We start from the raw sequence: 18,233 nt of genomic DNA, 5'->3' as shown, positions 1-18,233 counted from the left end.
GAGTTTCACACCATTTTTCACAAAAGTTATAACTACATTTATACCATGGAGATGCTTCATTTGTTCATTTTTGTTTCTCTAATCTTTCTGAATCCGTTTTCAGCGTGTTCAGATGGTAAGACTTGTATTTGTAATTAATTCCTCAATTCAAACAAGCTTGTCTTATATTTTGTAGAAATTAACCTGGCGAGCGTCGAGTCAGACTTCCTAAAGTTTGAAGACTATCAACCTTACGATTTTATCCTTGCGTTTAAACAGCGGTAAAAGGTTTGTTTTCATGCAATGTTGTGTTCTATCGAGCTTTTGAAGCACCTCGTTTAACTCTCAGCCGCTAATTTCAAATTTATTTCAATCATTTGTCAAAACCGTTCTCATGATGATACATTCTTTGTAATTCAGTTCAAAACTTCTTTAATATTTCTTCTTAAGTTTTATCTTCACGCAGTTCTGAAGACATTCGACTAACATCTTTTGATGTAGGTCACTATTGCCATTTCGTAGATAAGATTTGCGCTTTTAACAACAGAAGCTTTTAATTGAACTAAATGCCCTTAAACTAATTCTTCTCCATTTTATAAACCATGATGGTTTTGTGGCAAGTGTCCAAAAATCGGAAAAGGGAAAGTTACTCCTATCAAGAAAGCCATATATGTGCAAGTGTCGCCAAAAAAATCCCCTATCGTCGTCGCTTATAATCACAAGGAAGACATTGGGTAGTCCAGGTGGCTAAAGTTTCCATAGATGAACGAACCGAAATTTCTATGACAACCGTTTTAAAAGACGGGTTTGGATTCACGTCAACTTTCTTTTTGTATTCACTTGCTTGTTTGCTTGATAGTTTCAGCAGATGAATTTTTCGTTAATACTTCTAAACATAAGTGATCCTAATTTCTCGCACGAGTCAAATTTAATGACAGCCACAGTTAAAAATTTACAGAAATTGGGATTTCAACCGTAGACCTAGATAATAATGTTGCGGCATTTTCAATCTACTGCGTGACTTATATTACGGATCGCCTTAGTCCCACCCACACTTTTCCTCAGTAAACTAATATTTTCAGTCTGAATAAGTGCACTCCAAAATGAATGAATCAAGGGGTTTTCAATTTTTTTTTTGCAAATGTGCATTATTTTGAATACGTGTGCTATCCAACTACTAGGATCATGGTGGCTTGCGTGAGTCATAATCATGCGGTTATTACTTCAAATAATAATAACAATAATAATATGTCTCTAACAAATCAGAAACAACAAACGTGTAACTTAACAATATATCAATAAGAAAATTATAAGTTTAATTAACAATAGTATAAAAATTGTAACATTGTAGCATTATGTAACATTATGAAGTTCCTCATATACAGTGAATTTAATCTGAAGGGACATCTATTAAGGAAAAAATGCTTGAAGCGTTCGGTTTTAACTCTAGGTAATATAAAGTCATGCTTGTGCTCACGGAGCACACATCTCCTCTTTGGAGGTAGCAAATTATGAAGTTTATGATCATCACTGATTACGTTCTATTAACTATTATTATTATTATTATTATTATTATTATTATTATTACTTCTTAATAAAGAAACCACAACTTTTAGTTTGCAAGACATGTTTCGACATTCTTATGTCATCTTCAGTTGTAAATGCGATTTTAACGGTTGTACATTTGAATTTATATGAGATACGTTACAAATTACGTCATATTGTTTACGTTACAATTTGAATATTAAATACGAAAAAACGTGACATAGCACGCCCAGATGGGGAAAGAAGGAGAAAAGAAAAATAATGATCATAATAAGAAAAATTATTATGATGACAGAATCAAAAGGAAAGAGACAACTCTAGATGCTTCAATTGTTGATTAAGGATGGGTTTGTCCCACTTAATATGCAATGCCTCTTTGATCTTAATTTTGTATTTCGAAGCGGCAGAATCTAAAATGGTGAAACATTCTGTACCACAAGAGTCGAGACAGGCCTTTGATGATTGTAGGTGCTTGTAAATGTGTGAAGTTTTGTCAGACAAGAGGTGCTCACGAACCCGTGTACAGATGTGGCGAGTGGTCTCACCAATATAACTGGCATTACAGCCAGCACACGAAAATTTATAAACGACACGCGAACGTAGACCTGGTGGTACTGAATCTTTCACACTGAACAAGTTTCTGAGCTTTCTTTCTTTTCAGTGTGAAAGATTCAGTACCACCAGGTCTACGTTCGCGTGTCGTTTATAAATTTTCGTGTGCTGGCTGTAATGCCAGTTATATTGGTGAGACCACTCGCCACATCTGTACACGGGTTCGTGAGCACCTCTTGTCTGACAAAACTTCACACATTTACAAGCACCTACAATCATCAAAGGCCTGTCTCGACTCTTGTGGTACAGAATGTTTCACCATTTTAGATTCTGCCGCTTCGAAATACAAAATTAAGATCAAAGAGGCATTGCATATTAAGTGGGACAAACCCATCCTTAATCAACAATTGAAGCATCTAGAGTTGTCTCTTTCCTTTTGATTCTGTCATCATAATAATTTTTCTTATTATGATCATTATTTTTCTTTTCTCCTTCTTTCCCCATCTGGGCGTGCTATGTCACGTTTTTTCGTATTTAATATTCAAATTGTAACGTAAACAATATGACGTAATTTGTAACGTATCTCATATAAATTCAAATGTACAACCGTTAAAATCGCATTTACAACTGAAGATGACATAAGAATGTCGAAACATGTCTTGCAAACTAAAAGTTGTGGTTTCTTTATTAAGAATTATTGCCACTCTGCTGTCTTTACGTCCTTTTGGTAATATTATTATTACGTATCTATTAAGGAAACAATTCTTGAAGCATTCGGTTTTAACTCTAAGTAATATAAAGTCATGCTTGCACTCACGGAGCACACATCTCCTCTTTGGAGGTAGCAAATTATGAAGTTTATGATCATCACTGATTACGTTCTATTAACTATTATTATTATTATTATTATTATTATTATTATTATTACGTATCTATTAAGGAAACAATTCTTGAAGCATTCGGTTTTAACTCTAGGTAATATAAAGTCATGCTTGCACTCACGGAGCACACATCTCCTCTTTGGAGGTAGCAAATTATGAAGTTTATGATCATCACTGATTACGTTCTATTAACTATTATTATTATTATTATTATTATTATTATTACGTATCTATTAAGGAAACAATTCTTGAAGCATTCGGTTTTAACTCTAGGTAATATAAAGTCATGCTTGCACTCACGGAGCACACATCTCCTCTTTGGAGGTAGCAAATTATGAAGTTTATGATCATCACTGATTACGTTCTATTAACTATTATTATTATTATTATTATTATTATTATTATTACGTATCTATTAAGGAAACAATTCTTGAAGCATTCGGTTTTAACTCTAGGTAATATAAAGTCATGCTTGCACTCACGGAGCACACATCTCCTCTTTGGAGGTAGCAAATTATGAAGTTTATGATCATCACTGATTACGTTCTATTAACTATTATTATTATTATTATTATTATTATTATTATTATTACGTATCTATTAAGGAAACAATTCTTGAAGCATTCGGTTTTAACTCTAGGTAATATAAAGTCATGCTTGTGCTCACGGAGCACACATCTCCTCTTTGGAGGTAGCAAATTATGAAGTATATGATCATCACTGATTACGTTCTTAAAAAGCTCAGAGTCCCTATTTTTAATTAAGTCAAGTATAGCTGTTTTCTTTGTGGTGAAGCCAAACCTGTGGGCCCTCTTGAGAAACCTGTCGATTTTGTCTAAAAATTTTCGCTGGTAAGCTGCACCCCAGGCTTCCACCTCACACAAGAATACGGACATGATAAGGGAGTTAAACAAATTATTGAGTTGATCTTTGGAATATCCATAGGATTTGCATACTCTAAGAATGTACATTCGACTGCTAGCTTTGGATAGCATATTGTCGATGTGGATGTCCCAGTTCGTAGCATCTTCCTAAAATGTGACTCCTAATAGTTTTAACCATTATTTACTTTTTATTCTTGGTAATTCTGGAGGGGATAACTTAGTAGTTTTGCCGTGCGTGCACATTTCTCGTGTTTTGGTAAAATTGAGAACATCTCGTTTGTATCCGCCCACTTCTTCATGTTCTCAACCTCAGCGGCGGCAGTATCTGTGCTTTGTCTAACTGAAACACTTATCGTAATATCGTCAGCATACTTCTCTAGGAGATTATTCCTTGGAGAAACGGCTGCAATATCATTCACCATAAGAAAAAATAGAATGGGTCATTATATGGTGCCTTGAGGAACTCCCCTATTAACGTCAAAGAACGCAGTTTATTACAATTTTATTGAATTAACCCTCGCAAATGGCAATTTCGTCTTGAAACAAAACTAAAATGTGTATCATCCTTCATTAACAGCCCATATCGATTCAAGTTTGTTCCAATTTGGACTGCCGATAGGGAACGCAAAGAAATAGTGTAAAACATAACTCTTGTGAGTGGCATACTCGAAATAAGTGAGGTTTCCTCTATATACAGTACTAATGAAAAGTAACCGAAGGCTGTTTTACAGGCAACTGCCGCATAATGGAATTTCCCAGTCACCTTTCCAACGTTGGAAAACGCTTGATTAATCACGTGATAAGAACCATACCAGATATGGACCAAGACTCATGTGAGTGGCAGTGTTACCTTGATCACGACTGTGTCAGCATAAACTTACAGTTTCAAGGAACAAACCGGGAATGCGAGTTAAATAATTCAACTCATAAAGAGCACGACGAGGACTTCATAAGCGATGACCGCTTCTTTTATCGTGGAACAAACGTGAGTTCCTGGTCTCTTACCTTACCTGGTATTCTTTTCATCAATTTCTAGCCTGTAAACTCTGCTCAAGGGGGCACAAAATATCTATTTCAACAGCCTTTTGACACCAAAACGTAATCAAGGATACTTTTTTCTTCAGTTATTTCCGTTTGTTATTTTTTGTTTTTGTTTACCAGAATGCTTGCCGTATGTCTCCCTGCAAGAACAACGCAATTTGTCAATCTGGTTTCACAGACAAAAGATATCGCTGCCTATGTACCTCGAGATTTACAGGCCATGACTGTGGAGTTGGTAAATCATTTAAAACCTAGTTGTACTGTTACAACACGTTTCATGGCCTGCCTCACAGGACACAAAATCACGTAGAAGAAGACAAACATAGAAAAAAATGGATGACGAAATGGAAGACTCCACGCCAGCAATGACAATTTATCGGTTTTTTTGCCGAAATTCGGCCATAAATAACCACAAGAAACATGAGCTCGTGTTCTCTTGATAAAATTAAGGTTACAAAACTAACTACGTAATTAAGGCAAAAACAGACAAATTTGTACAATTTATGATTGCTGTAACTGAGAACAGATAGATTTTTTTGTTATAGATGTTGATGAGTGTAATCATATCAACGACTGCAGTGAGCATGCTCAGTGTAACAATACTGCTGGATCTTACAACTGTACTTGTAAGGAAGGATATCTTGGAGACGGATACACTTGCGAAAAACCTGGTAATAAGTGTTTCTTTGGTAGACTGGTAGAGATTAAAAGAAGCAAGTCGTTCTAAAGGAGTGACGAGTAGGAATTTATGCTAGTGACACAGAGAGGATCTTCCACATCGAGAAGTCCTCAAAAGAGGGTTGCTCTGAGGGTTGTGTGCATGAAAGTGGGAGGGAATACTCTTCGGCATCCTTGTTTGGGTTTTGCTGACACCCTGACCCACACTAAAAATGTCACCATCAACACTTGTTATCAGACCTGGCCTCTATCTCTTTATCAATCTTTTTTTTTTTTTTTTCAGAATTCTCCATCAATTCATCGATACTGTCACACAATGAAGATTACCTCAGCCTTCTCTCCTGGTTCCTTGTTCCAGCCGTTGGAAATGTTTCTCATTGGTTGCTGTGTTATCGTGCTTCACGTGACGGAGCTGTAGATGAATATTTTCACAGCCGATGTGATCGACTCAATGACACCATCACTGTTATTAGAGTAAATAATTTTGTATTTGGCGGATACGTTGACATTCCTTGGGGTAATTACTTTCCTTCTTTCCTTTTTGGTTCAGTAAGAACGACTAATGAGTACACTGCAACTAAAACATTTAACTAAGTCTCACTTAGCCACACTTGTTTCAGTCATTTCTTAAAGCGTTTTTCGCCGGGAGGGCTGGCTCTTATCTGAAATGGCGGGGTTTCTGTAATAGGGGTTGTCCGCGGGGCGAGAGTCGACTGTAACAGACAATCGAATAATGTATTTTCCATCTTTCAGAGTCCAGCCATGAATATAAATATGGTAAGACAACCAACGCATTCATCTATTCTTTGAGCAACAGCGAAGGAAGAGAAGCGTTCAAGAGCATGGTGAAAAACTCAGAGAGGGCCACCCATTATCATATTTACCAAGGGCCTACATTTGGAACTGCTGACATTCGAATAGATTTTAAAAACCCCCTTAACCAATCAGTTGCACATTTTGGCAATGATTACCATCTTCCAAGTAATGTCATTATTAACAACACGCAAACCATCCTTGCAGGTGTTACAAATTTTGAGCCTGACGAGGTCGAGGTGTTTTATCTGAATAGAACTGCGCCTTAACCCTTTAAACCCTAAGAGTGATTAGATCAAATTTCTCCCTACAATATCACATTTAAATCACACGTTAAGGTTATGAGAATAAAGGAAATGATCAAAAACGAAAGAAGATTTTGATTGGTAAACAAATTCTCTTTGTCAGCACCTTAGAAAATATATAAAGAGCAGTATGGAGAATATGCATACTGATGTTAGAGTGCAAAGGGTTAATCTCATAATGCATGGTGAACAGTTGGATTTAAGAGGGAACTGAATGGCATATCAAGGGGGTCTAATAATTCAATAAAGCTATATAGACATTGATGTTGATACGTTAGCCAGTGTAAAAGCATTCTTTTGCTACTAGTAATTTGTTTCTTGCTCTTTGTATAATAACAAAGTGTGCATTTGAAACCCGTAAAGCTACTATTCAATGAACATTGGTTCATCGTGTGAATGTACGTACCTGCAGCCAAGAATGTGCTCTAGGATTGCAAAATCGCCATATCTTTTGCGAACTGAGCGAATTGACCACTATACTGCATTTCCGTCCAGTTTAAGATCACAAATAATTTCAAGATGCGGTAAGAATTAAACAGTGCCATCCAAGCCGCAAGACGCAGGTGAGGCAACGTTAAACAAGTTAACAAGTAGGCGAAGTGACCGGAATAAAAACAGCGAAAGGGAACTTCCAGTCCACAGAAATCTCTCTAAGCTCTTGACTGGTGTAAATCATTTTAATTTATTTCATTGTAATTACGACCACGCCTGGCCAAACCAATAATAAACATGTACCAACCATATCCCTTTGAAACGCTTCCAGACCACCAAGAGTTACCCTCAGTAAATCAGCTTGAATTGCCAATGGGAAATAGTTTTATTTTAGCTTTTTATCAGAACCAAACTATCCCATCCAAGAATTAATTACTTTAGGTTTAGTCGGGCAGAATAAATTGTGGTATATGCGACTGGCTACGAGGCTCTACTTCTCGTCAGTTAAATGTCCTTCAGAGTCTGGCAGTAGTTACTAAGAGTTGCATTTCATCCAGACTTCTTTGAAGATAAGCAGCAAAGTGACCCGGGTTGGTCTCTGGGTTACTATTCACAGAGGATACACCAAATATGATCTTCCCCTTCTGAGGGTTATAACAAACTCCATAGCCATCGGGTACTGCTGGGCCGAATGACAAGAACAGCTCGTGATTGGAAGGAACCTGTTAAAGAAACAAACGTATCAATGACAAAGATAAGAAGTGTCCATCTGGAAAATAAAATTACTTTGCGCATTGTTTCTTTTCTTTCGAGTGAGACTTTTTAGCTGGCGATGGTGAATTCTCATTATTCTAACCCACATTTCCACGCGACTCTAAATTGTGTCAACTGTCCAAAGACTGGAACAAAGGAAAACAGAATACAGAATGCTCTGCCACCGCCTACACAGAACTCATGAATACTCCTTGGGTCAGCAATACCAAGACTGTGGGAAAATGGACAGAAATGCGACATTTTAAGAACAATTCGTAAAACAATTAGTATGGTTGATTCGTTTAATCGTTTAATCGTGTAAATGATCAACTAGGTGAGAGTGGTCCTAAGAGACTGTTGTCCGTAAGAGCGCATGACATTTCGATAACATGAGCAGAAGTGATCATCAGAGTCAAGTAACCGAGGTTATCCTTTCCTTTAGCCAATCAAAACGCCACTCACTTCTACCGAAAGCAGTTATCTTCAGGACTGCACCACCAAACTATACCATCGCCCGTAACTCCGTATTCAAAGCACTTACTGCCCCGGCCAAATGGCGAAAAAAAAGGTTCCTCGAACTAATTCGAGCCCACGAACCTCCATCATGGTGGTTGGACGCTAAACCGCTGGTTTTCTGTTGAAGAACTAGTTTCGAGCAAGAAATGATGCATACGACACACACAAGCGACACAGTTCTAAAATTTAAGCTGGAATATGCAGTAATATAGGTAATCATTACCTGGCTCGTCGAAAGCTTGTAATGTAGCGCGTATTGATAGGAGCTGTCTATGAAAAGCTCATGTAGCTTCATTCCTGATTCAATCGCAGCTAACTTCATTCCCAACAAATGTCTGTCGATAGCTTGACCATTGACGGTCTGGGAGAAAAAATAACAAAATAATAATTAAAAGAGATCCCATTTACAATCTCCATGACCAACAGCCCAAACCCCGCGACGATTCCAGGCCTGAAATGTGTAAAAACATAAGATTCTCAGTAAATGGTTTGAACCTGTGTGGTAACATGTAATGGTGTAGTTTGATCGTCCGGGTGAGTGTAGTCCTGAGAAAAGAATGTTGTCGGTGGTGGTGACTGACGTTTCGACAACCTGAGCGGAAGTCATCATCAGAGTCAAGTGAATGGTTATTGTCAATCGAATGGTATTATTAACCATTCAATTGACTCTGATGATTCACCATTACAAAGGATTCGCACTTTTCACTGGCTTTCGTGGCCCGTAAAAACCCTGATGCACAATTCAACTCGTCCCAGACAGACACTAAATTTTAAAAAGTATTTTTATTAATGACTTGAAGAGGACATGAAGTGGGCGACACTCGGGAAAAAAAAGGGTATTAAACAATCCTCAATCCAATCTGGTCTAAAAAAAAAAAAAAAATAGTATTCACAATTATAATAATAGGTGTTCTACGACTTACATACAGTTGTTGTAACTGATCCGCCTTTAAGTCGCGCGAAAAGTAAAAGAGCAGGGTGTGTCCTGTTTTACACCTCTTTCAATTTGTATTAAATAATTTTCACGTCTTTCCACTTTCTGCGTTAGACTGTAGACTTACATTGGCTCGGTACTACAAAAAAGTAGACTTTTTTGTGCAGTTAGCATACCTCTTTGGTGTAGTTCGTATGTGCTTCTATCGCCTTACGCATTAGATCCAGTTTTTCAGCATTCTACGAACAAGAAAAAAGAAAATTCTCTATGTGCAACCACTTCAAGTACAATAGCATCTTTGACAAAAGAACAAAGAAATAGAGGTCATCCGGGAAACTCGCTCCCCGTGAGAAAGTGACCCTGCCCTGTCCTGAGCCCACCCCTCAATTCTCTCCTCTCTTAACCCTTTAGCGCCTGAAAGTGACCAGCATCTGATTTCTCCTTACAATATCAGCCCTGAATCAAACATGAAAGTCATGAGAATAGAGGAGATGATCACCGACTAAAGCAGCTCTTGATTGTGAAACAAATTCTCCTTGTCAGCCTCTTTGGAAATGTGTGGAGAACAGTATGGAGAATATGCATACTGATGTTAGGGTGTAAAGGGTTAATCCTTTCACAGGAATAAAGCCAAAAGCTGGAGAACACAACCAACGGAAGAGCATCATTGCCTCCTTTATAAATGCGTGATGCGTGCACTTTAATCCTAAACTCCTTTTAATTAACAACCCTCACCGTTTTGTTTGGTGAGACCATGGCTTTGACAAATTCAGAAGAGGCAATCGAGGCAGAGCGGATGGTGTCTGTCCTTCCCAGCACAAATTTACGCGTAGAACCAGTTTCATAAGTTGGAGGGTTGTGATTATGAAGTCTAAAAAAAAGAAAAGGGGAGGAGCCTTTGGATAAAGTACATAAGGTTGATCAGAAGATGAACAGAAGGTGTATCCTTTTATCAACACTGACAAAAGCTTTAGAGCGTAACAATGACAAGTGCTTGTACAACAACGAGTGCTTGTAAACTTGATCTAAAAACACACAATGAAAGATTTTCAACACTACAAGAAATGCTTGTATACTCTTTTCTTCCTGAGATGACTCAATCAAATACTATTGTACATAGGCAACTAAGAGGCAAAAATACTTCGAATGCTGATTAAAATAACGTTTGGTAGCATAATTGTGATTCTTTGATGTTTGAAATTCTCGTTTAATTTAACAACACCTCCTTCTTCACCCTAAACGATACTGAAATACAGCCGCAGGCAAAGATCAATGAAACCGTATTGGGGGTGGGAGTGGAGCAAATTCTAAAACATTAAGGTGAGAAGAATTTAAGTGAGTAAGTACACTGTACCAAATACAAAAAAATGTAAACAAGAAATAACAGTTAAGGGATTTTTACCTGTAAAACGTCAGTTGAAATGCCATTTGTATCCAAGCATCTGGGCTCATCTTTTGCTTTTTCACAAAGTCTTTTCCATAGCCATCATACACAAAACACCTCAGGTCTATGTCACTGACCATACTGAAAGATAATCGTTAACATTTACAATGAGCCCAGAGGAGGAGTATGTCTTTTCATGTGAAGGGGTAGTAACCAAAAAAGTGACATTAGATTTAAGTAACCAACTATGTTAGATTTTAATTTATTTTTTTCTCTAGTTTATTTTTTTAAGTGGACTCCCTTGCATAGTATTTACTTCTAATTGCCCAGTATTGTAAGGTAAGTAATATGAATACTGTTTCCTAAAACTGCAGCCTTCCAGTGTACTCATTGTCAACTTTGATTGAAAGTGACAGCACCAAAGAAATAAATTAAAGGGACTGTTTCTCACAGAATGCTGTTATTTGTGGGCGATTTTATCACCTTGAAAACACTTGCTACAAAAGTGACATAAAACTGACACCTAGCAAAGTCATGGAGTCTTCTTGACCTAGATCCTTCATATATATGGATGGATCATCATTATTAACACAATCATTAAGATTTTCCAAGATACTGGCCACTGGATTTGATGATTCACTGATCTCTGCACCATGTGATCTTGCACAACAGACCCCAGTTTGGCTCATTCACTCCTTATGTCCAGAATGTACTTGCCAATAGTTTCTATCCTAACGGTGGCTGACAGGGAAATTCGCATGCCACAAGAAATTGAGTGATGATATTACCTCTTCTTCATCACTTATGCACTGACCACCAAACTAGAGGCCTGGTTGCTGCCTTTACCTCCACTTTTCTGATACCATAACTGTTCTCTAACCTTCTTATAAGCAATATTTACCTGTCCAGATCAGCAGCTGATTGCTGTATTTCTTCCTTCACTTTGTTGGTTAAATTCCATCTCAGTTTTGATGGTGGTTTCAGATGGTTTGCCTGTGCTGGCTCTATTTCTTGATGACCATCCCTATGAAAATAGTATCAGCCATTGACATTATTAAGTCTTGGTAATGATAGTAAAATTCTTCCAAAAAAGATCACCCTGGAATTTCTCCTTCATCACAACAAAAACTAAAAAGTTTAATTTTGATTTCTATCCTATTAAATAAATAGAGGAACACTTTTCAGCCAATCAAATTCTAATTGCTCTTTAAAACTCCAACAGACACTACTCATAAAAAAATAAAAATTAATCTGAAAAAATTTCCAAGCAAACAATGTTTGTTTTCTAGAAATACCAAGAACCTACAATGTAAGAAAAAGTCCGGGACGGAGCAAGAAAATAAAACTCGTACATCTTAGTACTCATTAATGTTGTACACAATAGTCAGACTGAGTACAATAACTGTCCAGTCACATCATGGCTGATTCCAGTGTGTGCCCAAAAGAATCAGAGAATGGCACATTTATTCTAGACTTACAGGTTTTCGATAATGTAGTTACAAAGGGCAGCCACCGGGGGGCCCTCTGCTGCAGAATGTTCATAACACATTCCTGCATGTCCATCTTCACTCACACATATCTGCAATATAACCATTTTTCTCCCAAGATTACAAACACAATTATATGTAAACTATTCAATAAAAATACCATTTGTTGAAACCATCATCTAAGAGGAGTAAAACAAAAAACAAAATTTTTCAATCACAAATAACTTGGGAACTTGTCCTTTAGAATCTTCAAAAATTTGCATCATGTTACCCAAGAGGTCATAAATCCATGACATGTTTGAAACAACTTAAAAGAAAAATTTCAACAATGGATCTATCCTATAAAGTAGTTCAAAATTAATTTTCTTAAAAAGTGTGAATTGAAGTATTTCACCTGATAAGCATTATGACTGCATTGTTAAAAAAATTCAGGTTAATGATAATTCACTCACTTAGTGTAAATTTACAAATTGACTGTAAAGTTGGGTGATGTTCCTGTACATGTTTGTTGAATGTCAAGGGGAAAACTGAGAAGAACTCTGGAAGTAAAGCTGCTAGCTTAAACCCTTTCACTCCCACAACTCTTTAGTAATTCTCCTTACTATCTACCATATAATTGGTATGATATTAGTTTGTAGAATTTGGAATTGGATCAATTACTTATAGTCCTCTACTTGACATCTTTTTTTATGCTCATCATTTGTCTGCTTGATATTGTATTGATATCGTATGGAGAAATTCTGTCTTGGTCATCCATAGGGGTTAAAGAATTAAGCAAGAACGTGGATAAACTGTAGGATTTATTCAAGCCTCCAGTAGAAGACCTCCTGTCTTTATTTTCAAAGGTTTTTGTTGAGGTCAATGTAAATTTGCAGCTTTTTTGTCCTACAGACAAACCACAATACAGAGGCTAAGTGTTATCATGATAAACGTTTTCTTTTCTCTTGAATTAACAATACCTTGCAATAATTTTACCTGAGTAATTTTATCAAACCATCTGTTAGCACTGTTGCAACTTGTACCATCTCCATGAAGGCACTGCCTAGCTGTGATGGAGGAAGATGGCATTTCCATCACACTGGGAGCTTGCGTGGAGGGAGGAGGTGGTTTGTCAAGGCATAGAACAAAGATTGCATTCTCTATTGTGTCAAGGTTGGCCTTGTTTTGATTATCTGTGAGAAAATGATGGGAAAAAAGAAACTTGAAAATCCTACCATTTAATTACAAGAAAAAAAGAGAGCCATTTGTCCATTTGTATTATGTGTAGATGACAAATTGGGATGCACTGTATGAGACAACCAAAGCTAGCTTAAATAAAGTAACATAATAACATCATACTCCATTGTTATAAAAATAATACAAGAATATAATTGTCCAAAATAAGAACAAAGGACTCCTAAAAAATTATGATAAGACATGCCCCCAGAAACTGTGAATTAAAATTAATTTTAACATTGTAAAATACAACTTAGATAAAATCTAGTTCACTATATTGTTCAGACTTATCAGGAGAACCCTAGAAGCAGTTGGCTTCACTCAATTTGCCAAACAAGAGTAAACCAGAGCAAGAATTGTTTACTTTTCTATCAAGCATGCAAAATATGTTATGACCCAGTCATGGCCTGAAAATAAACAACTCACAGGCTTAGAGCACAATGTGACTGCATTCATTCTTGAGTTAATCTACACAAAGTCAATAATGTCAGAAGTCATTAAACTGGATACTTTGTCTGTACAATGTAATTATCACCTCTGAGTAGTCTTTTTCGTTGTTTTGCCCAAATTGTTCGATCAGCTGAAGTGAGAACTCCAACAGCCTCTTCTAGTGGTTCACTGTTGTTTAGAATTTTCTCCATCTGGGCAACCAACTCTCCCTCACTGAGAAGCTGGCTTCCATCAAAGACATTGAGAACATAAAACTATCAAGAAACAAAAAATTTTTAGCATGAGTGCACAGATCAATTCAGTGGCAAGATCAAAAAGAGGAGAACAGGAAGTGGAAGGAATTGAGAGCCAAGAATACATAGAGCTCTCAACGGGAAATGATTATCTCCCAAAAGTAAAGATTTGACTAAATAATTATATTGAAAAATGTTTCAGGTGTCCTGTTAAATGTAACCATTTGTGCTAAAATAAAGGTCAAACACAATTGATATTAAATTTGAATATAAATTAAATTGAAGTGTAGAAGCTTGCCCTTTTGAATTTAAACCCTCTCCAACTACACTGAAGACACAATATAGTGTAATAATTATCAGTTGTACCTGAGCGACTGCCATATATTTCTTATATTGTTAGTTGTGAGAATTTGCTGTAACAATACTGTTGTAAATCAAACAATATCCTTGGTATTTCTTCCTCCTCTTGATTGTCTTTGCTCCAAATTCATGAATAAGATTGCTCCTGCGAGTAAAGGGTTGTATATTGAAACAGAACCCTCTCAAACACTAATAAAAGTTTATTGTACCTCATTATTATGAGCCACCAGCACATGCTTGACAGTTCCTTTGGGTGCCACAACCACCTCATCCCTGACTGGCTGTGGGATGCGGCATGAACACAGAAGCTTTAAGTACTGCACCATGCACAATGGACTCTTACCCATCATGTCAACTGGAATAGCCTCCCTAAAAATTATCAGGAATTATGTTCATCAAAATGTGAATATGCTAAAATATCAATTTGATGAAAAACTTGAAAGTCAAACTTACGTATCCAAAAGATCCTTGAACTTCAACACACTTGAGATCACCCTTGCAGCATACCTGTGGAGGATTTTAAGAAATACTTTTGGAATTTACAGTAGTATACTGAGAAGGAGGCATGGTAAGTATTCAAATATAAATGTAACCATTTGTTAGAATATAGGTAAACCACAATTGAGACTATAACTTTGAAAACAAAATCACGGTGATTCAAAAGAGAAATGTAATTGTTTGACTCACAATGTGGTCACTTTGGATGTACAATCCACATCCAAAATGGCCACTTGAGATCACCCTTATAGCATACCTGCAGAGGATTTTAACCCTTTCACTCTGAAGATCCAATCAGTAATTCTCCTTACTATCTGCCATACAATTCTTGTGATGTTAGTTCGGAGAATTTAGCATTGAATCAACTAATAATCCCCTAATTGATATTCTTCTCTATTCTCATCACCTGCCTGCTTGATACTGTATTGATATTGTAAGGAGAAATTCTGTCTTGGTCACTTGTGGGAGTGAAAGGGTTAAGTAATATTTTGGGTATGGTAAGTCTGATAACTAGTGGTGCACAAGTTATCAATTTGGTATACAGGTGCTGCCATCGATACAAAAGCAAAAACTTTCAGCATTGTAGGCTAACAAGTTCTCTTCTGAGAAAAATAAGATACAGAAACTGGAAATTAACAAGTAACCTTGCTTAATAAGGCCCTTTTTAACAAAACTTACTTTAAATGCCCAGTTTTATCAGTGACAGGAAACTTTGGAAAGGCAAGGCCTGGACTTGTTGTTATCACTACAGGTGATCTACAATCAAAATAAGCTGCATTGTCCCACCAGGCAGCCAGCTATGAATAGAGATGTATTATCAATAATACTGTTTGTAGAAATACCCAAATTATTTGGTAAAAAAAAGTACAATATTGTTGACAAGGAAATCTACTTATTGACTGAAAGGGAGGGCTGGACAGGAAAATATTTAAAGCAAGGTTATGCTGTACAGACCAGGAGCCAATCATTTTCCCTTCCAGACCCAACAAATTCACTCAATACACATTTTATCATACAATTACTAAGTATTGAAAATTTTGCATATTTTATTTAAAACGCACATAAAATGTAATAGATAAGTACATGCTGGGGTAACTGCAAACACGATGCCACAATACAAATGTTTTCTTTGATCTTTTTGGGAATCAGATCAAGATACTAACAATCTATCGGTAAAGTAACTTATTTTCTCACTCCTGCCCTTCAACTTTTTGCAACAAATTAGTTGTTCAAGTATGGAGCCAGATGCCTTTTTCTGGACCAGCTCACTCCAACCCATCTGGGCCCCTCACATGTCAGCTTTCATTATGCTTTTCTATAAGACTGAGTGAGAAAGGCTAGATAACCTTATTGCATACAGTGTGCATTTTTTATTGAAACCAACATGGTTGATGTTTGCTCTTCTATTATAGCATACTAGCTAAATTCTTTTTCTTCATTAAAATTTCAGTTCTGAGAATTTGGTGTTAAATTGAAGATCTTGCCCTTACTGAATTTATATTTTAGTCTGTAGTCTATTTGCCTGCTTAATGTCAAATAGACATATGACATGATGGGAAAGAGTTGAATCATGTCTGCCACTCTGAAAAAATTGTCATCTGTTAATGATCACTTTGATTGTACTGCCCTCTCCTAGTCAACTTCTACGTCAAACTTTAAAGAGGAGATGCTTTTCCATTTGGAAGGAAACGTCTTGCTCCTTCTTAACTTATCATAGCAGACATTGCCTTACCCAGTTTTTTTCAGTTTTTGCCCTTTGTAGTAGTTTATTGTGCAGCACTTCACCATCTCCATTTGGTTTGAGGAAATCTTTCACTAAATCTTTTGTATACTCATAGTCCTCTTCATCTACCAGTGGTTTTATTGCCAGTAGATATTTATCCATGGTCTGTTGTAAGGAAGGGACAGGCAGGGGGGGAAGGGAATCTTGTTTTGCCAACATGCCCAAGGGCCTGTAGTGAGCTGCAGATGTCTTAACCATGGTTAGTCTCACTAATCTCGCGACTGGCTGCGTATAAAATGATAGTGATAGTGGGCAAAATTTCCGCACAGCCCCATACTTCATTATGCATCCATTTATGGAGCTTCATTATTCAGTGTATCACCAATAAGATGTGCATGCATAATTAAGTATGGGGCTGTGCAGAAATTTTTCCGTGATAGTGCCTTACTTCTTGATAATTTTATTATGCAATCACAGTTTTTCATAAGTGAGTTTAGGAATGGTATAATCTTAGGCCCAGGAAAGTTGAGCACTTTTCGTGATTCGATTTGTGATCGATTTACCAAATTTCACTTTGGTTTAAGCTCTGCTGTAAGCTTGAGTTTTACTTACGTTGCATTCTCAAAGGATCGTTTCCTGCCTTAAGCAGAATTACCTCAACCTAGGTTAAATTTTCTACATTCTTATGAGTATCAGCCCTATAGAAGGGCTCAAAGTTTATCTCACAGACCAATATTAATACTTGATGTCATTTTTTCATTCAAATACCAATTGGAAAAACACACCCCCAGCCACGCCACATGACGCATGCGAATTTTGCTTCTCTGATGAGATTTGAAAACACTACTATTTAATACGCTTACCTTCGCTTTCGAGATCTGTCTGAATGCTAAACCCAACATACGAACTCCCTCAGTTCACTGCATTAAAAAAAGTTGCGGAAAGGTTATGGCTTCTTCGAATGAAGCTTTATTTTGACTAAATCCCGTCACTTATCACGAACAGCGCCATTTCATGCTTACCTCGTGTTGTGTCCAGGCTCCACTCTCTTTGTTTGTATTCGCTTCAAGTACAGCGAATGTTTCCTAAATAAATCTGGAAATATTGAAAATCGAGAAACAAAATAACTCTGGCAAGAAAGCACGGTCAAAGCGAGTTCCCAAACTGCGGAGTATACAATCTTTAAGAATTCTAAATTTCGTTTCACGTGGTAAATGAACTTTGGACTTTGATTCAAAGAACAATATTTGTTACCAACTAACCAATCGCTAAACGTAGACAGGAAAAGTTCGGTTACAACTCACTGCTTTGTATCCACGTCAACTGAATACAAAAACTCATGACTAGTTTTATGTTAATCAAGCAATAACAAACGAAATACGGTATTTCCGGTGTGTTTGTTTTGTTTCGTGCAGTAGTTCCGAAGTCTACTCAGACATTGCGTGCGTCACACCCCAGCTTAGAGGTCATTACCCAAAGTTCGAAAAAGTCTGGGTAGGAAAAATTTTCAGTATTTGATGTTACGAATTGCCCTAGCCTCAATAACAGAAATGGCCAGTATACCAACGTT

The 18,233-nt window shown here is 36.9% G+C and overlaps 2 protein-coding genes across 3 annotated transcripts; one reads left to right on the top strand and one right to left on the bottom strand.

Annotated features, from left to right (window-relative positions):
- The first annotated feature begins 54 nt into the window (after positions 1-54).
- On the top strand, positions 55-7,343 carry LOC131782631 (uncharacterized). Its single transcript, XM_059099371.2, has 6 exons — positions 55-115; positions 4,573-4,826; positions 5,003-5,117; positions 5,428-5,553; positions 5,844-6,077; positions 6,314-7,343. The coding sequence occupies exons 2-6, from the start codon at positions 4,587-4,589 to the stop codon at positions 6,640-6,642; spliced, it is 1,044 nt and encodes a 347-aa protein (XP_058955354.2). The 5' UTR covers positions 55-115; positions 4,573-4,586; the 3' UTR covers positions 6,643-7,343.
- On the bottom strand, positions 7,335-17,874 carry LOC131782634 (carnitine O-acetyltransferase-like). 2 transcript variants are annotated; one of them, XM_059099375.2, is made up of 15 exons: positions 17,686-17,874; positions 17,527-17,583; positions 16,673-16,948; positions 15,619-15,737; positions 14,896-14,949; positions 14,652-14,811; positions 13,935-14,103; positions 13,160-13,356; positions 12,176-12,276; positions 11,599-11,721; positions 10,716-10,838; positions 10,049-10,184; positions 9,490-9,552; positions 8,603-8,740; positions 7,335-7,832 (listed from the first exon to the last, which is right to left on the bottom strand). In XM_059099375.2, exons 2-15 carry the CDS (start codon positions 17,563-17,565, stop codon positions 7,626-7,628), a joined length of 1,905 nt encoding a protein of 634 aa, XP_058955358.2. In that variant the 5' UTR covers positions 17,566-17,583; positions 17,686-17,874; the 3' UTR covers positions 7,335-7,625. The 2 variants fall into 2 exon arrangements, with proteins under 2 accessions (XP_058955358.2, XP_066021252.1); XM_066165155.1 differs by lacking the exon at positions 17,686-17,874 and having other exon boundaries at positions 17,527-17,675.
- Positions 17,875-18,233: the final 359 nt, after the last annotated feature.

Source organism: Pocillopora verrucosa, chromosome 4, assembly GCF_036669915.1.
Source record: "Pocillopora verrucosa isolate sample1 chromosome 4, ASM3666991v2, whole genome shotgun sequence".
Lineage (NCBI taxonomy): Eukaryota > Metazoa > Cnidaria > Anthozoa > Scleractinia > Pocilloporidae > Pocillopora > Pocillopora verrucosa.
The sequence above is the reverse complement of the archived record's forward strand: the minus strand, read 5'-3'. Positions and strand labels throughout refer to the sequence as shown.